The sequence below is a fragment of the Pezoporus flaviventris genome, unplaced genomic scaffold, assembly GCF_033815535.1.
Source record: "Pezoporus flaviventris isolate CSIRO_AGI_PZ_B2104156 unplaced genomic scaffold, CSIRO_AGI_Pfla_v1 ptg000015l, whole genome shotgun sequence".
Lineage (NCBI taxonomy): Eukaryota > Metazoa > Chordata > Aves > Psittaciformes > Psittacidae > Pezoporus > Pezoporus flaviventris.
In genome coordinates this window covers 43,015,637-43,040,317 of record NW_026892563.1, presented here as the reverse complement: position 1 = coordinate 43,040,317, position 24,681 = coordinate 43,015,637, and the positions used below count along the sequence as shown (strand labels likewise).

The window sequence follows — 24,681 nt, the reverse complement described above, 5'->3', positions numbered from 1 at the left end:
AACAGGAAAAATGAATTTTAATCTCAATTGAAAATCTGTCCCCTTCCCTCAGCTGACTGGGAGATTGTCTTCTGCAGGTCAAAGTAGTTCCACTTGTGACATTTAAATCACGGCCCCCGACTCATGAGCTCTCCACTTGAGGAGCCTCCAGGGTCTTTATCAAGAATTCAGTGCAAGGAGGAGGAACGTGAGCAGTCTCTGAAATGACATTTCATATGTTTTCCAGAAACATGATGCCCAGTTCACGGTCATCCAGCTAGTAGGCATGCTTCGAGGGATCGCATCTGGCATGAAATACTTGTCAGATATGGGTTATGTCCATCGAGATTTAGCTGCTCGTAACATCCTCATCAATAGTAACTTGGTATGCAAAGTCTCAGATTTTGGTCTCTCTCGTGTACTAGAAGATGATCCAGAAGCTGCTTACACCACAAGGGTGAGTTTTTGTCTTTGTTTATCCTTTTAAAATTCCCATTGGTTGTGACAGAGTTAGAAGTCTGAGGCAGACCCTGAAGTTTATACTCCGTGTTGCAGGGGCCGTCCAGTTTTGCATGGCCAGAGATGTTCAATAAGCCATAACCATCACAGCTATTTTATAATTCATTTCTCAGAGAAGGTAGAAGGCAAAAAATGAGGTTTATTTTGTTAGATTACTTTTCTAAGAGAATACAAAATTCTTGGCTCTGTTTCTTTCTGCTGGCTATGGAAAGAAGCGAGTACCACAATTACGGTCTGAGTTGGTTTAGCCCACGGTCATGTAAGACTTCATGTGCGCTTTAAGCAAGTTTTGTTGCACTGCTGCTTTAGCTCCCAACCAGCAAAAGACAAATCCTACTCAGCAATACTTTCTTAATTTAAATTGTTTTTTTACCCTTTTGTGTTTTCTATTATGATGAGACATGTGTCTGATAGGAGCATACTGATGCCACTGTTCTGCAAGGGCATTTCAGTTATACCTGCTGTTGTACCCCTAACTGAGAGAAAACTTGAGTAAACCAGGAAAAGAAATATTACTTAACAATGTCATAAACCTCCTGTGCTTTCTCCTTCTTATATCATATATACAAAGTGATACCCAGCTTTTGAAAAGGTTATGAGATCAAGGAGACTTACCTCTGTTTTGTCCTGAGATAGAGAAGCTTTTATCCCATAGGCAACTGCCCATAGTATAGGCTGCTGCTTGTTTCTTTTCCGAAGTTCATCCTGCCTGAAAGCTACTTGGAAGCTACGGTGTTGGCTTAGAGCCTTATGAATGCCACAGCATCTTCTAATTACAGCTTTGCTGCACCTCTTGTTGTCATTTGAATAACACTTCTGTTTTACTGTAGAAACCTTGAAGGCATACATTCAGCTTTGTATGCATAGGTACTACACTGGGATGTCTGGTTGTTCACTTTAATCCTATTGCAAGTGGATTTTATTAACTTCAGAAAAAGTGGCATTAATATCCAGTTTCTTAGTCAAGTGTAGTTTGCATTGATGCTAGTAATTGTCTCATCCTCAGTGTACAAACCAGACTGGAGTAGAATGAATGGGCAAAATCTTAATGTGGGTTTTCTAGGGCTTCCTTCATTCCTGATCGCTGACAGAAGCAATCAGTTAGTGTGGTAGTTTGCATACTGTCTTGCTCATGATTGAAATAAAATAACATGACAAATGAGTAAAGAAATCCTAGCTGTTTCTTTATACATTATATATACACAGATATTTATAGATACAGATTTATCAATCATACCTTCATAACTTAACCAGGCATAAAGACTCTATTCTTTACTTGACCTTTCAGTGCTTTCTTTGACCACTGATAAGCTTTGTCGTGTTGTTAGAAATATGCAGTATATACCAATTTAGAAAACTGTCTGCAGAGATCGCTCGTGATTAATCTAAAGGGACATTAGTAGGAGAAAACAGTTTTCATTCTCAGTATAGGTGTAGCATTAATAAGTAAATCATAACATAGTGCTAGAGATCCTGAAGAGAAAATTGCCTGTAGTTCCGCCAGAAGTGTATTGCTTTGTCAGATATACTTGCCTGCCCTCTTTTTAAAAGCTCCTGCGAAAGTAATGGGTGTACTGTCCTCAAGGTAAGCAGGTACTTATCTAGTCTTCTTCTTCAGGATGTACATGTGCAAGCTAAAGCAATTACTCTATGTCCTGCCACCACTGTCCATAGGCATAGCTCCCCTCAAACTATATAGCACACAGCTTTATAAGGGAGGCATGTAAATGAAGTGTACATCAGCGACATACACCCATGGGTGGCTAGGACAAGCCAGGATGCACAGCGTGTCAGTGTTTCCAGACAGCGTTATATGTGAATTTCCTATGGCCTAGTGCAGTGTTGAATTTTTTCTTTCAGCCACCTGTTTTCTAAGCCTACCTGCCTATTTACATGTAGAGAGTGGAATCAGATGGAAATAAACTGTTTTGTAAAGTGAAATCATCTGTGTTCAGTAAACTCCATCTGGCATTTATGGTGTACGTGCAAACTGCTGCAAGAAGATGCTCATATATTTAAAACCTCCAAATATAACCTAGGACAAATCTCATTTTCTTCAGAAATAGTTGCTGCAAAAACCTCTGCCACATCTGGACTCTTAGAGAAGGACAAGGCTGTTTGCTATTCATTCTTTTGCTCAAGTTTCTTTTGAAGTGTATCTTCTCTACATGTATACAAAGGTAGCGTGTCCCTGGGATATGTTTGGTCCCCAGCTTAAAAAACTGGGGGCTATGAGTGTTAAACAGAGCTCCACTCCACTGGCAGAAAGCTGGGCAGTTCATTCTCCTCCTGCTTAGTCATATCACATCTCATATAACAGGACCATTTCCTAGGCTGCTTCTGGTTCATTTTGCAAGTACTAATTATATGACAAAAGCAAGACAAAAATAGCGCCACTTCTTAAAAATAATGGCATCGTCCAAAAACGTGTCGTGCCTTTAACACTAAAGGATGTCAACTACTCAGTAAGATCTTTGAAAAGACCAAAAACATAAAAAACCCAAATTGTAACCACAATTCCAAACAGTCAAACAGCGAAGTGCGTGTTATGTTAATGGGCAGAGCCTGTTGCCAGCCCTCCACCTCTTCCCACTCCCAGTTATTCATTTAGTGTCAGTGGTACCAGTGAAATTTGTAGTTAGCTGCAAAGATGAGTGATTTGTCCATTTAGCTTCCTTATTGTCTGCCTGTAAATGTCCAAGCCTGAGAACAATTTCATTCCTTTAATTCATAATTGCAATTTGGGATCGTTCTTCCCCCAAGAAGCCCAGTCAGCCCTTCAAGCTTTCGAAGCACACCACTGACTGAAGCTTTGTCTGAAGCTTTGCATAAAGGATATGAACATGTACCCTTTCTCATCTCAATAATGTATGTATCCCTTTATATATCAATACATAATCTGTGTTATCTATGCTATTGTGCAAGAGCTCTGAAGGACAATGCAGAGACCACAGTTGCATATGTGAAATACAAGGAATCAGGAGTTGTAAGAAGACTTTGCTACCTGACAGGGTCATTTTATACCTCCTGAATTACTGTCACTGACTCGATACCACAAAGGGCTTTTGGCAGCCTGTGGCCTGCCAGCTTACAGAAGCAGAAGCCAGCCTGTGAATCAGGCTGATGGAGCGTTTGGAGGTTTTTTTGACTGAGCCTTTGTGCCGCAGGGAATGTGCTGTAATTATCTGCGTTCTCTGTACCTATTCACTTTTAATTGAGAGGCCAAGATTGTATTAAAATTGTCATTGTCAAATCGATCCGGTTTATTCTTATTATTTTTAGATGCCTATATGACAAGTGGGTGGACTAATGACACGTTATTAAGTGGAAGTAAATTTAAGCCATCACACACGTAGAGGGACTGTAATTATGTCTCTCAAAGACATAATATTTGGGTAATCAGTAGACGAACTTTGACTATTTAAGCACATAGATACATCAGTGATGTTCGTGGCATTTCAATGTAAAACACTGCCCAGTTACTATATTTGCATGGATAATTTCTCATTAAATCTACATCACTATGCCTGTGCTTTGATGGCAAGTATTCTGGAAGGTGTCCCCACGTAATGGTGCCAGAGCAGGGAGGGCATGGCAAGGCACTGCTCCATTGTGTCCATAGGGAAGGGCGCAAGAATCTTCTCTGTTAGACACACGTTATTGCAATTGGTGTTTGACAGAAATTTGCTGTGGTTTGTTCACTCCCTATATATGCAAAACCATGGTAATACAGTCTCAGTGTATTGAAGGGTGTGTCAAAACAAGGGAAACAAAACCCCACAAATTCTCTTGATAGAGAGGGAGAGAAACTGTATCCTCTTATCATCTACCACTCAAGGAGATCATTTTAAAGGTAAAACTTTCATTAATAAGGGGTGAACAAGTAGCATCAGGTCTCCTTCAGGTGCTTAAGAACATAAGTCAGGCTCATCTCAACAACGTGTAACCATCTTGGTCTGTATCAGGGCAATATCTCCTGAACTAGCCTAAACCTTTTGCTAATGAATTAATGTCAGGCATTTACCTTCAGGTTTTCCTGCAAAAGTTCTTCTGATAATTCTGTTAGAATCCATTTTTCTTGTGTCTCCATTCCCTGGGTCTGTGGCTTAAGGTGCCTGTGGCAATCACCCTGTAACAGACTGTAAATCAAACTATTGGAATGGGTTATGAAGGCCTGGAAATGGCTTCCTTGCGCTGGAGTACCAGACATGTTGGAAATAAATTGAAGACTTCATTGATATGAAGTGAATTATGCTGAAAGGCCGGATACTGTAGGAGTCACAGCTCCATCTCGATCAGATAGAACTTTTGGCTACTACTAGCTTACTAGTTTCAAACCCCAGGAGTACTTCTTTGACCTAGGCTGCCTGGGATTTTAAGCTGCAATAACAAACTCCTAGAATTTCTAATACTAATGCTTTCTGCTCAAATTCAGGCGGCTTATTTGGCTTCATGATGAGCATGCTCTTAAAGGGGCATCATGACAAAAATGTATCAAACCTGTATTTAAATAGTTAGTAAATATACTGCATATAGCTCATGTAGATTTCTCTTCATAAGCCTGTATCAAATAGATTTGGGCAAACCTTTTTCCTAGGCATATATATAATGATTTTTCGTTTAGTAAGTTTCTCTTACATGTTCACTCCTGATAGCACTAATTTTGAAGGGTAGAACCCCCGTAATATCAGCCAATAATATTAGTTTCAGATTTTCCAGTGGAGGATAAGCAACAAAAATAGGAGATAAAGAAGGTTAAATTGTATGAAAGCTTAATGGATGTACATATGTAAATTGAAACAAACAGGCATGATTTCTTAGCACTGTCATCATAGCAGTTTGCCAAGTAGGTATTGTTAAACACGTTTTAAATATTGGGAGACTGGGGAAAGGAGGTAAAAACACAAAATGATGAGTAAAGAAATAAGTATGAGAACTTAAATTTCCCACTCCAACTCTATGGGTTAGGGGAAAGTCTTTGATTTAAGTTACGCAAAGGTAAATTAGGTAAGATATCTTTGATCCTGGCAAAAAATATTGCAAAGAACATACTGATTTCAGAAGAGATATGTGTTCAAATGAGATGTGTATTTCTTAGTGGAGAGGAGTGAAAAGGGATCTTCTAATGCTGAATGAGCATGGGGGTTTAGTTTCAAAATAGACTATTTGAATTTCACTATAATTTCAAAGGTAATAGCAATAGAAAACCATGTCTTTAGTTTGATACAGCTCTGCAGGTTTCCCGCATGTATTGATATTTGGACATCTACTAAAATACAGATGTTGCATAGCCCTTTGGGGTAATTAGTTTTGTGTTAAAATGCTTGTTTGTCGAAAAAATATTTACTAGAACTTTCCCTTTTTTTTTCTATCTTGCCCTTGAATTATTCAAAACCCAAGTCAACAGAGTCCCTTTTAAATGCAAAGACAAGATTGACGTTTTTATGACAAATAGCGGAACAGAATGGCAAAATTATAGTTTCATACTCTATTAAGTGGCAGTTGATTTCTTTTTAGCTGTATTTTGATACTCTCATTTTATTCTCATTTATGGTAATGCTAGATGTATCTCTAGGCTTGTATAGAGTTACAGCTGAGACTTAGCAAAGAAAATTTATTTGCTTGTAATGGAATCTGGAGTCGATGTGCCTTCATCTTTCACTAAAATGAGCAAAGCCAGAAGAACTTGGTTTCGTTGAGTTTGTAATCTTCCCTGCCCTGCAATAAGCAGCGCCAAAATGTTAGGAGGCTAATTAATGTCATTCTGTGTAAATGTGGGTCTGCGATTGTGTAAATGACTTTTTCCATGGGGCTATGAAGGTAAAGACCGTCTAGCAGACGTGATATTTCCTGCCCTTGCCTAAAGTGCTCGCGACTTAGCCACAAGCAAACTTTTTCTGTGTGATACCTTGCAGTTATTTCTCTAGGGTTCAGCAAAAAGAGCTCCATTTTTGTATCTTAACATGTAACTAAAACAGTGAGCCTGAAGCCACCCACGGAAATTCAGGTTTTTTAGAGAGTAATAGTCTAAAAACTCCAAAATGATATTTCTACGTTTCACAGAACCATACATTATGCTGATGCAAGAAAAACAACATCATTACTGCCTGCCTTGAGGGCTTTCTTATATGGCCTGAGTCAGGCCTGCCTGTGTTGCTTATATTTATTCTAATTTGTGCCATATTAGCCATGAAGTTGCAGATGCTTAGGCTTCAGTGTATTTAGGCTTCTAATTAACACTGATGTCTGCATTTCTGTTGTTGACCAAGCTAGTTAAGCCGAGCCTGGAGAAGAGAAGGCTGCATGGAGACCTCATAGCAGCCTTCCAGTATCTGAAGGGGGCCTATAGGGATGCTGGGGCGGGACTCTTCATTAGGGACTGCAGTGATAGGATAAGGGGTAACGGGTTAAAACTTAAACAGAGGAAGTTTAGACTGGATATAAGGAAGAAATTCTTTCCTGTTACGGTGGTGAGGCACTGGAATGGGTTGCCCAGGCAGGTTGTGAATGCTCCATCTCTGGCAGTGTTCAAGACCAGGCTGGATGAAGCCTTGGGTGAGATGGTTTAGTGTGAGGTGTCCCTGCCCATGGCAGGGGGGTTGGAACTGGATGATCTTAAGGTCCTTTCCAACCCTAACCATTCTATGATTCTATGAATACAGTGAGTGTATGGCTGCCATCAGCACAGGTACACTTTATGGAACAGTAGGCAAAACATTACTATCTATACATTTTATTACTTGTTGGTTTGTCATTGGAAATAAGAGCACTCCCTTCCTACACAAGTTATTGTGAGGATTTTGCAGTCAAATATATTCACTCCAGGATTACCTGAAGTAACAAAGTATGCACCGCTGTCTTTTAGAATGCTTTCTCATGTGTGACTCTCAAATCAGAGTCTCAAAAACCTCTATCAAAAGCAGGCACCATGGGAAATTGTCTCTTTCCTCTCATTCTCATCCTGCAGAAACTCAGCCTCAGGCTGCTTATGTGCATTTTACACCTCTGACCTGTGGCATCAAGTGGTGGCCATAATAAGAGATGTTCCCCTAACATTATTAACTGTAATGGTAGCTTTAATTATTTTCAAGTTTACGTGATTTAATGATGGCTTTTATTTCTTGTGACTAAAACACGTTCAAGACCACTTCCCCAGATGACATTTTGGGCTCTCTCTGTGCAGATGACCCCATCTGAATCTGTTTTTCTGTGACTGTCTCTGACAGCTTTGGAATTGGATGTTTGTGTGTATGGTCACAGCCATTACCTTTTTCTGTGCATTTGGAGGGTTGGTGTTAGTGAAACAAAGCAACATCATGATCCCTTATTTTCCTTGAATGTCTTAGAAAAACATGGTGAAACCATGCAGAGTCCACACCAAAAGGGAATTCACTTGAGTTACCCTACAAATAGATAAATCCAACCCTCTGTGCTGTGCAAAAGGGTCTAGCTCTAAGGAGGGATCTCGTACTAGCTTTTTCATCCTGAATGCTGTATGACTCTTACTAGTTTGCAACCACTTTATATCTGAAAATCAACCATATTTAACACAGCATTTATTATTATCTGTGCATATTATGCTACTCATAAATATATATGTGTACATATATGTACATATGTACATGCACACAGTATGTATACTCTGTATTTATAGATATATCTATGGCTTCAGTGTGTTTTGCACTGTAACATGTTTTACTCTATAGGGTACAAGATGCTTTCTTGGCAATAGCATTTTCCAGCTTATGCTGTGTCATAAACCAATATAATGATAATTAGGAATCTCAGAGTTAAAACGAGCAATCGTGCAAAATTATATTCACTGTATTGAAGTGAAATGGACTTTTCTTTTCTTTTAGGGGGGCAAGATTCCTATCCGATGGACATCACCAGAAGCCATTGCATATCGGAAGTTCACATCAGCCAGTGATGCATGGAGCTATGGAATTGTTCTCTGGGAGGTGATGTCTTATGGAGAGAGACCGTACTGGGAGATGTCCAACCAGGATGTGAGTATATTGTTATCTGAGTGTTACGTTCTTCAAATACAGGATCAAGCTGTGAAAGGAAGCGAAGCATAATGAAACCAGGTGGCTCTGAGTTTTTGACGTTGACATTGAAGAAGATGTAGAAATAACAATCTCCAGATCTCCCTGGTCAAGTAAAAGTTCTCATGAGCTTAACAAAAAGCCAAGATTTTGTAGCAGGGTATTTTGGACCTCTGAAGGAAACATCATGGAGAATTTCATAGAATCATAGAATAGTTAAGGTTGGAAAGGACCTTAAGATCATCTAGTTCCAACCCCCCCCGCCTTGGGGACATTCATCATGCTAGTGGTTTTCTGTAGGATGATTCCAGCAATTCCACTGCAGTGAGGTCATTACATTTTACATTCCTTAGCTTATTGTTAGAAAACCCTCCTAAATTTCTGTTGATCCCTTTTGGTTCCACTTGTATAATATTCTGTAGATGTTTTCTGTACATGTCAAATACACAGAATCAATTGTCCTTGGTGCTTGTGAAAATGAGAAGCAAAGCATCTCTAGTAAGAGTTTAATGAAACCAAAATACTTCTGGAAGTAATCAAGGGATAAAATAGAGAAGTAGAGTGATCTGATTAGGAGACTTTCAATACAGGCTTCTTTGCAACATTAGTAAACTGTCCAAGCCTGCAATCAAAATGATTAATGGATCTCTTCCAGTATTTTTGCAAGAAGCATAACATTTGCCCAAATAAGATTTTTATTGTATCTATTTTGGGATCTTTTTCTGTTGTGTTATTTATCCTAGATTTATTCCACAGGAGTTACTTATGAACTGAATTATCTGCAGTAGAGTCACTAACACAAGTAGATTTTCCAAGGGGTTGGTATGTATTGTCACCAGTGCTACATTAAAAAAAGTCAGTAACACAGTTGTCAGACATTTTCTAAACTACTTTATGAGGAAAAAGAGAAGAAAACTTCCTTTCAAATGAGTACCTCTGGAACCCAAGTCTGCAAAAAAAATGTGTATTTCTTTTAGTTAGTCATGAATGTTCCTTTCCATTGGTTTTGGAGATTAAGAAAATGTGTTATATAAGCTGATATAAACAGAATGCCTTTAATAATATTGTATTAAAATCAGAAACAGAAGGGTTAACCTGTTTATGTGCCTCTGCTTAGTGGCTGCTTAAACCATGGCCCGTTTTCCTGTCCCTGTTCTTATTTGGAATACTTTGTCCTGGTTTTGTATTAACCAATCCACACAAAAAGGAAAGCATTACAGAATATGGCTTCATCACTGCTATGAAGCCTTTTAATACCACCTTTTTACTAGGGTGTAACAACTATTGATCAATCCTGCAGTATCTATCACACTGTGAATAAAACCCCAATGTACACAGTGATGCAGTCGATACTGTGAGAATATATACGATGCAATATTGCATCATTGTATTACAAAGCTTCATAACAATGTAAATTCTATGCTACCTTTTTTGTCAATCTATACAAATGATAGAAGGATTAGGCCTGCCCTGCGTAGTAGCGTACAGTTATCCTCATGGTTAAGTTTGAACAGCATTTTCTGGCCCTGCGAGATAGTCCACAAGACCTCCTATCTATCAGTTCAGGGTGTCCCGTGAGAGGCTGAGCTGGTTTTCTGCCAAGTGCAGTGCCCACTGGTGAGTGTGGAAAGTGTGCGTTGCTAAGGGTGATCAGATGAGAGATATTCAAGACCTTTTGAAGTCTGGCATAGTTAAACAAGCACCCCACTAACTGTAGCTGCTGTTTATGGATGTAGTTCAATCAAGTGTGAGTTTTGAAGATCCTATCAAGACTCTCACCTTCTTCAAAGTCACACACTGTATCTTAACTCCCCTTTCTGTATGCCTAATTTACTGCCTGGTTTACTTTGCAGATAAACCAGAGGCATTACATGACAAGACAATTAGTGAATAAACCCATTTGTTTAAACACAGAATGTCCATGTTAACGTGGCTCGCAGAACTGATAAAAACGAGTTGATTTAACTGCCTTTAAGTCTCCAAAAACTTTTATCCTTGTGCAGGTGATTAAGGCTGTCGATGAAGGGTACCGCTTGCCACCTCCTATGGACTGCCCAGCTGCCTTGTATCAGCTGATGCTGGACTGCTGGCAGAAAGACAGAAACAACAGACCCAAGTTTGAGCAGATTGTCAGCATCCTGGATAAGCTGATCCGTAATCCCAGCAGTCTGAAGATAATCACCAATGCGGCGGCAAGGTGACATATTAGATCTTCCATTGCGCATAAATAAATGTCTTTGATTTCTTCATCTTCCATAATTAGCATTTGTTCCCCCTCTTTTTCAACTTTTAACTGTAGCTGTTTGTAATCTTGAAAGCTAGAGAAAGCTTCCTGGCTATTGCTTTTGGAGGATTTTATACTATTATTATTATTATTTTGCTATTATTTATTCTAATTGTGAAAAGCTGTTCTGCTAGGGTTATGAAACCCACCGTAAGACTGAGCAGAGGTTTGTGGGAAAAATGCAGATGGCAGATTTAGCCATCATAGAATCACAGAATGGTTTGGGTAGGAAGGGACCTTAAAGACCATCTAGTTCAAATCCCCCTGTCACAGGCAGGGACACCTTCCAGAGATGGGGCAGCCACAACTTCTCTGGGAAAGCTGTTCCATTGTCTCATCACCCTCACAGTAATGAACTTCTTCCTTATGTTTAATCCCAGTCTACCATCTTTCAGTTTAAGGTCATTCGCCCTTGTCCTGTCACTACATGGCCTTACAAAAAGTCCTCCATCTTTCTTGTAGGCACCCTTTAGGTACTGGAAAGCTGCTAGACGGTCTCACTGTCACTCATTACTCCCCAGTGACAGACAGAGGGCTGTAGGGTCCAGGTGGTGGGCACACCAGCGTGAGTGTTGCAGTTGTTAGGAAAGCAGTTGCAGCAGTTCAGGGAATGTGTGATCCATGATCTCTCCATCTCACTCTTACCCTGTCAGTGCCTGTAGACTAACCCAGTCTATCCTTAAACTGTAGTATGACCAAGAATTACGTATGACAACGTGAGGGGTGCTGCGCAGTCCTATGCAGATTTAGAAACCCCTGATCACCCCCATGTAACCATTGCTAAAACTGACTAATTTCAAACCTCAGACGTGTCTGTAAAGCTGCAGTACCCTCTTTGTGTCCCGCAGAGGGGCATGGCTGGCAGGTTATCTGCAGTGGGAGCCGGTGCCGTTGCTGGCCAGGGATGGAACACTGGAGGTCCAGCATTGGTTTCTGACAGACTGACAGAGAAAATTGAGGAGCCAGACTTAAAATGGGTTTGGATCTTGCTGTAGCCTTATGTGCAGAAATGTGTAACTGATACAAAAGGGCAGTGAGTCAGGGCAGCTCCTCGAGGAGACACGTGGTCGGATCCCTGCCAGTATCCTTGTGCTGTCAGCAGCTGGAAAGGGACAGGCATTGCTGCAGAGGTAAAGCACTCTGCGACTCAGCCTGGAGGTCCCACGGGATCACGTTGGCTCAAACGTCTGCTCTCAGTTGTTATTTGAGGCTGTAGTACTCCCACAGCACCTCTCCTCGTACCTGTAATAAGCAATTAATCTAAATTATAGAGGTCCCAGCTCTCTTTTACCCATGTCTGTGGTGCTACTGGAAGAATGCTGAAGCTTTATGCCCACCATGTGCTTGTAGGTGTTCAGAATATACTTGGTCAGGAAAAAATGTTGAAGCTGACGATGTCTGTTGCAGAAACAAAGCCTGTCTCTTCTTACAGATTTTAGGACTGATGTTTGTTTAAAATAGTCACAGCACTGTTGTATCTTATTTGAAAACACATTGCTGGAGGTGCATAGGATATCCCTGTCCTGTGATACGTTACTGTTAACTGACTCCAACTGAAGGATCTCCATGTGCTTGATTGTACATCTGATTCCAGGCCATAGCCCGGGCACGTTTTAAGCTAATACCTCATAGGAATACAGGAGGGAAGTAAAAGGCTTCAGTTCTGTATTTCCCTTTCAGTTTTCTATCCCCTCTGGCCACTCCATGGCATCTAATTATTTCTTGGTACCCGAGGGATTGTTTTTATCCTTATTGATCATCTCGTTGCAGACCATTCTACCTGCATGTGAACATTACATTGACAAAAGGGTTTTGTAACCTCAGCACAGCAAATGTTTCGTAATACCTTTCCTGGTGTAATGTTTCATCTCAAATTCACATGAAAATTCCTTTTCTATTCCTTATCAAGTACAGAATATGGCTGATTTCTTTCTTACCTGGCAAGATTCACTTTTTAATCAGGTAGCCACCTTAAGCTCTTGCTAACAAGACTTGCGCTGGTTATGGGCACATGGGTGTTTTGTGTCCTTTAGGCTGCCTGGAGTTATCTAGCTCTGCAAAAAGGCTGTAGGCACGGAACTCGATACACAAGAAATGGTGCAAGTCATGCAGTTCTCTAAAGCATAACCTCATGATATTTTTATTTGATTTATGTCTTGCTGTTCTTTCCTGTTTTCTGAGCATAACATTCATTTTCATAACAAGAGTCCTTGGGTTGTTTGGATATCTTTAGGGTGGAAGTGAGTTCATAGTTCTTCCAGTTTTGATCAATCTCATTATTTTTCTTCTTGAGTTTATGACTTTTTTAGTCCACTGTGGATTAGTTCACATTTGTGAACGTTGCGTGCAGATACAAAGCAGATGGAAAGTTTTCTCAACTTGAGCAGGAGAGACAGAATCACTTCACCCACCTGCTAGCCAGTTGGTGAGGTTGTGGTCTGAAAGGGCTTATTAGTTGCTGTTTCATTTATGTGGGAAGAAAAAGGTAACCCAAGAGTCAAGCAACTGGAAATACTTTATATACGCTACAAATCTTAAACATACTCCTAACATTTCATTTTCTTTGTTTCATTTTTTTTCCACTTATTTATATTTGTCTTTTTTTGCTTATCTGTATTTCTGATTCCCATCATATATATACATAAAAAAAATCAGCATTATATATGTATATAATACCGTATATCTGTGATGGCTCTCTAGAATTACAATGTATAGGATCATTTTACATACATGAGTTTTATTCTTACACAGCCATTTGAAAAAAAAAGATACTTAAAACACAGTGTATAATTAAAAATATATGTAAAGCATTTCTGTGTCCCAAAGTGAATTAAGCTCTTGGAGGATAGTGTGACCTTGAGGTATAAGCATTGTGATATGGTATTCAGGCAACCCAAGTGTTATGGCAGCTTTCCTATTATTGCTGGGTATGTTCACATCTGTGATGTAGGTGTGACTAAAGTCACTTAGTCTTCATGAGCTTGCTATAAAATGGGAATAGTCGAGTTAATCCACAACATCTGCCAAGAAAAATTATTTTTTCAAAAATGAAAAATATTTCTAATTCCAACACTTGATTTTTTAGAAATTCTGGATTTCTGTGAGGTCTCCAATTGCTTTCAAAACTGACAAGGAATCCACATGAAAAAAAAAAAAAACCAGCCTTCTTCTACGTTTGCTTTTGTTTCTGTATAACCTTTTGGTAATGTGAAAATCACTGGGGTGTTCTTTCTAATACTGCAAGCACACATTTAGGAAAGGAGGAAAGAATTATATTGCAAATAAGGGGAGAAAACTGGCTGAGAATTCAGGATTTTTCTTTATTAAGTGGTCTGTAACCATTTAATTTGGTGTATATTTCTGGCTGTATTAATAGCTATATCTAAGTGCAAGGATTAGCTTCTTTGGGTCTTCACAGGTCCTTATTCTGCACTGTGAATTGGGAGGAGGGTCTCAGAGACAGCAGATTTTAATGGGACATTTATCATTCACTATTTTTATTCTCAGTTCATATCTAGCCCAAGCACTCGACATGGAGAAGTCTTTATCACGTCTTACTGCTTATGGTTCTCTAAAACTGCCTGATTCTTTTTGTCCACTTCTTAACAAAGATGCCACTAATGTGGTTTCAAACACATCTGTAAAACAGTTTTCCATTTGGATATGCAGCTATCATATGTTTTTCAAAATCTGTTGGCTCTCCTTTTATTTTGGAAGATGCCGAAACGCCATCGTTTCACAGGCAGCTGTGTTATTTGGGCTTAAAACTGTTATTTTGTTTAGCTAACGTTTCTGTGTCTCTGACAATTTACATTACCTTCCTCACAGGAGGATTAATTAGCAAGTCTGTCCCAAATCTTTGAAGATGAAGGTGTTACTCACAGGCTAACCAGTAGCTGTTAATAGGATTCAGCATCTGTTTCTTCTGGCATGGCACTACCTTTAGTATGAAATACATGGAAAAGACAGAGCATGTTCAGCAAAGGCAATAAGCTTCAGTAAAGCCAACTGGTTTCATAAACAGAGACAGGACACTCTTGCACTTCATAGACACCTCCCTCTGCTCTCCAAGCACTGCTTGCAGCATCAGCCAGCCACACAGCTTTTCAGTCAGTCCTTCAGCTTAAGATACTTTCAAAGAGTTAAAAACCTGATTCTATACTCTAACGTATATAGAAGCTTCTGAAGCAGAGCTTGCTTTTGTAATTTGTACTTTCAAGCACTCCTTTTAGTCCACTCGTCTGCTCTGGATAACACCATAAATGTTAAGTGTTGCAAAGGGTGGGATTTCTGAATGCACTACAAAGTCAAAAGCTGATTCAAAATATGTAACTATATTGGAAGGAAAAAGCATTATTCCTGGATTGTACTGCAGCACTGGTGGTAGATTTGGTTTCAGAGCTCTTTAATGTGTCTAAGTTCTACTGCTATTGCTATAGAAAACAAGAAAGGCTGGAAAAAAACCAAGAAAGTCGCTTATTTTCAGTAAAAGCATAGCTGAAATTCTTTTAATATAGTCCAGGAAATGTAGGGGCCCAGGGTCAGTTACTTTTCCTGGTGAAAATAGGAAAGCGAAAATGGGCATGGATAATTCCTCGCATGTTCTTTCACGTGTTAGCAAATTGTTTACAACCCTATCCTAATTTTCTTGAGTTGGATGTGGTGTTTGAATTATTCACTGGAGCAATTTCCTTGAGCGGTTTTGGGAGGACCTGTTGTTTGCAGGTAGTTAATCGTAAGTGTTCACCGCTCAGCATGTGCTTTGCTGCTCGTTATTGTGCTGCTCTCGATGGCGTCAGGTGTAATGCTTGCTCTCCAATGTCCAGAGGCATCATTTGCAATTGAAAATCTAAGTTTGCTTCTCACAAAGTTTGTTTCCACTTAAAATCTGATGATTCAGTGGAAACTCTCTAGAATGCTATAGCTTGGTAGGGTATCTATGGAAATTAAGCTCAATAGGAGCAGTGCACAGGTCAAATAAAAAATTCAGGCTGCTTCATTATGCAGCATAATTCGAGCCCTGTTTCTACAATAATATTTGCAACGAAATAACTATTTGTGTTGGCTGAACATCTTGTTGAAGTGTTCTCTTGTTTTGCCATTCAGGTCAGAAGGCTTCAGATGCTTGACATTCATTGCTGACCTGCTTGAATATCGCTTGTTTGCTTGTCCCTATTAGGACCTTCTAGACTAGAGAGATGAAGGAAGGAGATTTCAGTGTTACTTGGAGCATTTCAGAGAGGGTTTATGTTTTGAGGTTGTCCAGGCGCTAACAACCCGGTCTGGTTTTGGCCAAAGGCTGTGTAATGCAAGCCTACGTGTGAATATTTTGCCTCGTTCAAAACCCAGCAACAATATAATCCGTGACCTAAAATGGACTGCTCGCTCTAAAAGAATTCAAGTAATGTAAGCTTACAACGCTAGCTCTCTTTTCTGAAGTCTGTGAGACATAAAATAGTGAATTTATGGAGGAGGGGGGAAACTTAACTACGAATCACAAAGTAAAATGGAAGATTAAATTATATTCCTTGGTGTCTAATCATAGTTTGGGTTGGGTGAGGAATCCAGGGCTTAAACTGAGGAGGGTTTTAGGGACTTGAGCTAGTTAGCATGCTAGAGGCAGAAAAGCCCTATTTTCACCTGCCTTTCCCAGCAGTCATTAATACCATGCCTGAGGCAGACACGAATCAGCCATTGTTCCTTCAAAGTTCCAAGTCGCCGGGGGCTCACTGTTAACCGAGACAGTAAAACATCTATTTGCAGTTTCACACCTCTAATTTGACTCGGCTGGTGAAACTCGGAGGAGAACTCGCAGCAGACCGAGTTGGGTACCGTATAATTTCAATAGTAACATCAGCGGGTGGCCCGATCGTGAGCGGCTGCTGCTCACTGTGATTTCGGGGAGGGAGGGGGTTTGTTCTGCTGGTCTCAGCTCGATGTGCCGGGCTTACAATGTGAAGCCCTCGTTAGCGTTAATGGCAGGTCTGCGCTGGAAATGCTGGGAAGGAAACGGCGCAGAGCCATTGCCTGATGCGGCGAACGCCGCTCCAAACGTCTGTAGGAATTTACAACGCGGCCAAATGTGAGATGTAAGGGGCAAATCATATGCACCAAAAGGTAGATGCAAGAGCCAGGAAAGCATTTTAAGAGCTCTCGGAGGCATTTTTCTCTCCCTCTTGTAAAGAGCCTGTGGGCAGTCCTAACAATAATGACTGATTGCCGTTAAGGGTCTGTCTCTGGGCCAGCTCGGCATCCCAGGAAATGGCCGTGGGATGTTACTTTTGTGGCTTAAAAACGCAGCTTAAGCTCTATTATGAGAAAAAAGAAAAGCATTTCAGCAGCGTGGCGGTCTTTTTTGCCTTCAGTGGTTTGGTGGTGGGAACAAGTAAATTGAGGAGCATGGCAGACCCAGCCATATGATTTATTACCTCACTGGGACACTGAAAAGATATAAGCCCCTGAAAAGCATGTTCTGAAGGGCAGCTAAAGGAGTAGGAAAGGCAGAAGGACTGACCTATGTGGCAGTTGAAGTTTTATCTCTGCTTTATCCTAGAGCAAGCTGTGGTAAGTTTTTTGCCAGCGGGCAACATGGAGCTAGAAAGCAAGAAGTCCAGGATGATGTCTGGAGAGGTTTAATTCTTTGCAGGCGGCCATCAGCCTCACCTGCATTCTTTTCCCTGTTGGTTATTTGTATTATCCCTCTTCATTTCTCCAGCTCTCTTTTGCCTTTATTCTGAGAGTGTGCACGCATCAGATATAGCCCCTTGGGAAAAGCAAATGTGTCACCCTAGGAGGTGAAATGTATTTTAGGACTAAGTTACAGATTTTGCTAAGCGTACCTTAAAAATTAGCATGAAGAGGTGGAACGCCAAAGATTCTTATCTTTAAGGTCCAGGGATAATCAAGTAAACACAATGACTTCTCCTTGGCATGTCATTTATTTACTAGTCTCCTGTTGATACACAAGTGTACTTACGATACTGCTTGCTGCAGAAGATAAAACTCAAGCTTGCTTTGTATGCCATGTGTTAGTTTTTGGTTTATTTTCCTCTTGAAATAGGAGCTACCCTTCTTGTTAGACCCGAATTCTGTGCTTTAGCTTGCCATAATCATAAAGCACATAGGATTTGTATTCAAACAAGGCCTGGCTCCCTCCTAGGGGGCAATTTCACTTTAGAAAATCAGGCTATAATTACCTAAAATTTGCCACAGGAAATTACTTTATGACTTTTAAATGCTTTCCCATTTAAAAGAAACTGATTGCAGAAGGGGAAGTCCTGATTTACAAACTTAAGGTTGCTTGTATTGTTTGGAGGAAGGGATGGAAAGAGGCTACCGCAATATGAGTCCAGGATCAGATGTACACAAGTTCTCAGTGTGTTTGCAGAATGCTACCCCTCATGCAGAAGAAGTGGAAGGATGTTTTCCTTTTGTTTGCCTCAGTTCCTGGATTTTGCAAGTTAATGTACCCCTTTTTTTGCCAGGCAGCAACCTACCAGAGATGAGATTTTCATGCTGTGTTGGGACTGGTTCTAATGACATTTTCTGTGTCTTTGTCATTACTAGATGGTGCAGCATAAGTTTCCCTGTGTTGTTACAAAAGGCTGTGCTAATGATAACAAACTATAGTTCTTCTTGCTACTGCAGATGACTCAAAGGTTAATTCCAACTGTTAACATAATGAGCACATCCAGAGAAAGCTTTCAGGAAGGGGGTATTTTGTAACTGGTACCTTGCTGTTAAATTTGTCTCTCTAACCTGAGTCTTGCTGATTTCTTTTCAGTGCACCACATGTCAGTAAATAAAGCTCTGTAGATAGACCCACAGTCAGGGTGAACAGGACAGAAAGCCTTTCCATGACTGTCAAAAGACAACGTGATAGGGTATATTGTTGTTGGTCAAAGCAACAAAGTGAAAAGACTTCCAAAAGAAAAAGAGAGGGGAACGAAGAAAAGACAAGACAGAGGGAAATGTTCCATTTCACTTCCCCTGAGCAAACATGTAATTTCCATGATTTCTTTTTAATGACTCTCTTCTGAAGCTAGTAGGTACTGATTTATGAAAAGCTGTAAAAGATCAGGTGGAACCCTGCAGGACATCGTTTACAGCTGCACGGATTGCAACCCATCTAATTTGTCTAGTAAAGTGTGAGCTCATGGCGCACATCACCCAGACCATAAATTTCATGGTCAGACCTTCTGTCTAGGGGCTGGGTCGGGGGGGGAGGGAAAAACTGCCTGTGTGTGCAGATGCTCTGAAAGCCCAGCTTTCCCTTGGTGCATGTGAGGAGACATCACAGACTCTTCGAAGTGAGACAAATTCCTGCTCATTGATAAACTGTCCAGATGTCCTCTCTGAGGAGGAAAGTAACTAATTTTTCTTTGGAATCCTACAAGGAGAAAAATGATACTTTACAGTGCTGGTTATTCTGAGGTCACTTGCATTAAAATTAGGTCATATTTTTTGTCTCGATGATGCTTTGATCCAAGTAATAAACATAAAAGCTCTTTTGGGCCATTCTAATTCCTAATCCTAGAGACCTGTTCTGTTTCAACTTGTTTATACTTTTCTTTTTTTTTTCATTAGTGATTCTTGAGTCAGGCCTTGCTTTATTGGATTTAAGTTAAAAAGACATACTAGGCTTGGAAAAGAAGAAGTCCATGCTTTATCACTAAGAGCACTTCATAAATACTCTTAATAAATGTCTTGGGATTCCAGATGCTATACCCAAAAAACTATAAATAAAAAGCGTTGGCTCTTCTTGGAACAAACAGTAGTCAGGGAGATGCAGGCTGTACAGCTACTGAATAAGACTGTTTTGGACCTGATTATCAAACCTAAGCCTTTAACTGGAGAGTGTTTAAAGCTTTGTGTCACAAAGGTGCCTAAGATCTGGTTTTAAGATGTAACCCAGAGTGTGCTGCAGCTTCTGTCCTCAGCTCGGCCTCTGTGGCCACGCTGTGCTTTCCCTTCTTTAGTGTTTTGGGGGCAGAGCAGGTTTCTAGTGTCATCTGTCTCTTTCCTTTCCATCTGCAGCTGCTCTCAGGATGTGAGGTCCATAGCTGGTGCCAGTGATCATGGTCATTTGCAGCAGCTCCTTGTCATGGCTGGGGCTCTGGAGGGAAGGTAGTCAGGTGAAAAGTCCTATGAGGGATATTGCTGCTTGGAGACCTGGTGACCATTGATGGTGAATCTTCAGCGATGTTATGACCATTTGTGGTTTGAAAGTTAAGATTTTGAAGCATTTTTTAGTATGGCCTGCCATCGCAGAAGGGAAAAAGACATGAAAATAATTTCCTGAGCCTGAAAGAAGTCAACTGATTGATAACAATTGGCGAAGCATCAGTAGTACAAGGTGCTGTTTAATATGTAGGCAATACCAAAAGTTATTGTTTCGCAAAGCTATATTGTTCTTTTCTTCAAAGGTAAAAGTCTTGGTGTAATTAATGTGGCATCTCCTGATTCCACTGAAAATCATGTGTACCGCAAGGGTAGAGTTTTACTATTGTAGTACTGCTACTACTATTGTTGTCATATTTCTACTAAGGGTACTATTGCAGTGCTGCTGATCTCAAACTTAATAAAAACTTCTGTTGGGATTAAGAAGTTTTGCTTGGGTTTTCCAGGCTGCTTATGAGCTTAAACTTACTGGTATTTACCTACTTTGTTCTCTTTGGTGCCTTTACAATCTCTCCCCATTTCTTTTGTTCAGTGCTCAGAGATGGCTTGGGTTTGGGGTGAAGAGGGTGTTTTACAATCCAGATCACTTCTCCAGTACCAGCAGCTGTCAAGTACCCTTTGCTCTGCGTAATCACTGCCTTTAAATTATGGTGTTAGTCTGACCACCTCTCATTTTCACTTCTTCCCAGCCACAAAAGTGGCATCAGATGGATTCGGCTGTAGTAGTCAAACTCCTGTGCAAGTGATGTTTCACTAGAACCACAGGGAAAAAGAATGGTGGGGCAGAAAATAGGCTGTAAAGCTGCAGTGATAACTGCTTTGAATATCCTCTAGCACAGTCTCCTGTGCTTATGAGTAGCACAATAACAGCAGCACAGCTAAGCACATGCTTAGCTTTAAGCCTGAGGTGGACACCTTAGATACTTCACTTAAAATGGAGCACGTATGTTTCTGAATGGTGGCCAAAAGCTGTCCAATGTGGACATATGATTATCAGTGGAGGGAAAATTGCAGAAATAAGAGTTGATGTCTGACTAGTTGAGGAAGTCATTATTGTACTAATTAGCACTAAGAGAGAAAGGCGACTAGAATCAGTAAGATCTCTTGTCAGTAGAAAGAAATTACTGATCATATTGCTATTCAGGGGCTCCTCACACCTCTTAGAATAAGATAGCAAGTCAATGAGGAGGAACAGCTGAGAACAGGTTCATCTATCTGAGAGCTGCATGTGTCCTCCAAGCTGTTTGCCTACCGTTTCAGGTAGGAAAAACCTCATGCCTAGAAATGTATGTATCTCTCCATGTTCTGAAATGGTAGTCCAGAGAGCTAGCTAGGCTCATTTGTGGTATTGTTAGGTGGCTAAAATGATGTGCGTTAGAGCCTAGCATCTTCATAGGCAAGGCCTGGCATTTGCTTTTAGTCTTGATGCTGTCAAATAAGAAGTTACAGTATGCTCTCAAGACCACAAAACCAAGAATATTCATAGCAGGCAGAACTGAATTTCTGGATCAATATGGGAGCAGTCATTTTTTGCCATTTGCAATACGGAAGGTTCTTCGCACATTAAATTGTAAGGTAGCAATACGCTTCATGAACTGGTGATGCTTCAGTGACTTAAACATCGGCGTGAGAAGCTGGTGCTCTTAAGCGAGATGATTATGCCGTGTTTATCAGAGCTGCCAGCATAAGTACATGTGGTCACTTCAGCAGCAGATGACTTCCACAGATGAATAGAAAAACCACGTCTAGCCTGGAAGCTCCTGCCAGCGCTAAGTTTAGACACAAAATAAATCCATATGTATCTCTGCTCTCTAACTTCCCTTGCATTCCTTTCTTTATTTCAGGCCATCAAATCTTCTCCTGGACCAAAGTAACATTGACATTTCAGCCTTCCGCACGACGGGTGATTGGCTCAATGGTTTTCGGACAGGGCAGTGCAAAGACATTTTCACAGGCGTGGAATACAGTTCCTGTGATACAATAGCCAAGATTTCTACAGAGTAAGTTTGAATTGACTAGAGCTCTTCTTCACTGGTGTGGCTGGCGGTACAAGTTAAACCAGAAGTACAACAGTAGTGGTTGTGTATGGAGTTTTTACTGGATATTCTTACATTTGTTCCATTATATTCCTATATTTAAAGAGACAAATATAAAGTATTGTTACAGTTGTAATACAGATGCAGGAAATCTAGATGCTCTGGTGACTGTATGAAGGACACAATCCCATAACTTTTTCTCACTGGTGGTAAGGAGTTTCCCAGTTTCACCAGTATTATTGGGTGTTATTTCCCAGTAACACTGTGCCTCCTCTGGTACACCAGCATCATTTTTCTTTCACTCGCAGTTTAGGACTTTCTCTGTTGTTTTTTTTATATTCAGCCTTTTATATGGGGCTTTCCGTACAACTGGCATGTGTGTCAGTCTTTCCTTTATCGCTCATCCTGTATTCCATCAAACTAAGTGAGACAGAGCAAGCCCTTTGTAGCTGCTTTCCTCCTACGTGCTAATTATTCAGAGGCCAAACTCCCTCCTGCCTCCAGTTTTGACATTTAAACACGCTACACTTGGAAGTTTACAACTTGCAAGTTTATTACATTTAAATGCAATCCATCTTTGTCCTGGTGATAAGGAAGAGCAGGGTAGTGTTCTCCCTGCACCTGAAAAGACATCAAGTACAGTTATGAACCTAGTGCCAAAGGAAATCTTGGTTCCCTGTTGGGCTAGCTGGGTACACAACTACTTTTTAAGCAGCAGCTGTGGTACCGGCAGTTAAACACATCAGTGCTGTTAATTATTGTATTATTGCAACTGTAAAAAGCCTGATAATGTCTTTTTATAGCACCCTTTGGGGACAGTGCAGAAATCCTCTAGGAATGCCCAATTTCCTGTGAGCCAGTGGTTAATTAGCCCTTCACAAGTGTTAAACCACTTGTGTGTTGTGGAAGGAGCAAAGGGATTGGGCAGCTTGGAGAAATGAGCGGTGGAAAACAGGGTAGATGCTGGAATCTTGGCCATGCAGCTGTTAATCTCAAAGCTGATACCAGAGTTAAGACAACCGTTCAGAGGGCTCAGCACATGGTAGCGAGGTTTCAGCACTGCTCAGGAAAAGCCTGACAGGGATTGGAGATGTTAGGCTCAAGATTGCAGCTGGCCCGGAATTGAGCCCCTTGCCCCTAAATCCCAGTGCCTGTATCACTGGAGAACACTGTTTCATTGTCTTTCCTTCCAGGTAAGCAAACACGAAAAGGCTAAATGAGTTTTTACTCCTTTTTTTTTTTGCTGCCTCCTGCTGCTTTCATACAGCATCTGTCAGTATTTTCTGTACCAGAGCTTGTCTTTCAGCAATACCACCATACCTGGAGGACTCCTCCACTGCGGCAGTATAAGATGACCGAGTTGATTGCTGTTTGCTTGCATCAACGCTGGGAAACACAGAGACAGTACACTGAAACTGATGCTGCTTCTCTTTTTTTTCCAGTGACGTGAAGAAAGTTGGCGTTACAGTTGTGGGGCCTCAAAAGAAGGTTGTGAGCAGTATCAAAGCTCTAGAAACTCATACAAAGAACAGCCCCGTTCCTGTGTAAGGTACCAAAATGATGTTGCTCAGGAGAGAAGAAAAGTTGTGTCACAGGTCAAAAGTGATGGCTGATAAACGGCAGAATTTAAAGGAGTTCTTTGCAACAGCTGTGGAAACCTAATGGTTGAAATTTCAAACCCACTAAAGATACTCAAATGTTGAGTATAAATGCCTTAAAAATAGGAGCGAACTTGTTTTCTATCTGTTAATCCTAAAGGGTGGGTGCTCTTGACTGACTGTTAATACAGATAGTAAATTTCAAAAGAAAAAGAAATATGTAAAAATCCTTCCAAGTAAAAACCAGTGATACTAAAACATAGAGCCATTTGAATATTAAGTGACTGAATAACACGAGAAACCCATGGACATAAAAGCTGTGTATTTGATCTATACAGCAAACAAGAAGAAAGAAAGACTTGCAGTATTTTTATACAGAAGAGATCTGTAACAGGTATTTTATTTCTTTAAAAGCAAGGAAAATAGAGGACAATACCTCACAACCTGTCTGGCCATATTTACTATAATGTCATTGTAACATGCTATTTCCACTTCAGAAAGGAACACCGAAATAAAGTTTGTAGTGGCTTTGCATTAGTTGACAAAAGATTTTCGCCATTATGTTAGCTTCCCTAATTGTGTTCATTTAAATAGAACAAGTCTTAATTTTTAAAAGACTTATTTATTTCCTTTGTTTGTTTTTTTTCCATTATTGTTTATATTTATACTTCAATACCTTAACCTGGCTGTAGTATTGCCAAGTGCCAAATGTTATCAGAAGTTCATTAGTTCAACCTGAGAAGTCGTCTGAGGGTTAATTACTGGATGATTTTATACTCATAACATCATACATGAAGTACAGAAGGAAAGAAAGATGGGTCTTTTTTCCAGCTCTGACACTAGACAAATCATCTGGACTTGCTGAATTTCCTCCCATTGACCGTAAGGGTATTGTAGCCCAGGCTTGTGTTGTGTGTGTATTGATCTCGAGATCAGTATTTGCCCTGGTCAGGCACACACATCTCATTTACTTCCCAAAGGCCTGCTTTCCTATCAGAATAAGGACCCCTGTTCTCAAATGGGAGATTTGTCTAGCA

At 40.4% G+C, this 24,681-nt stretch overlaps 1 protein-coding gene across 3 annotated transcripts in view; it reads left to right on the top strand.

The window, feature by feature from the left end:
- EPHA3 (EPH receptor A3) overlaps positions 1-24,176 on the top strand; it is a 216,701-nt gene extending 192,525 nt beyond the window's left edge. For all 3 annotated transcript variants that reach the window (XM_061454341.1, XM_061454339.1, XM_061454342.1), the window contains 5 exons: positions 227-436; positions 8,358-8,507; positions 10,550-10,743; positions 21,855-22,010; positions 23,489-24,176. In XM_061454341.1, the coding sequence (XP_061310325.1) occupies positions 227-436; positions 8,358-8,507; positions 10,550-10,743; positions 21,855-22,010; positions 23,489-23,594 (816 nt within the window). In that variant the 3' untranslated portion in view covers positions 23,595-24,176. The remainder of the gene's footprint in view (positions 1-226; positions 437-8,357; positions 8,508-10,549; positions 10,744-21,854; positions 22,011-23,488) is intronic.
- The last annotated feature ends 505 nt before the right edge of the window (positions 24,177-24,681 follow it).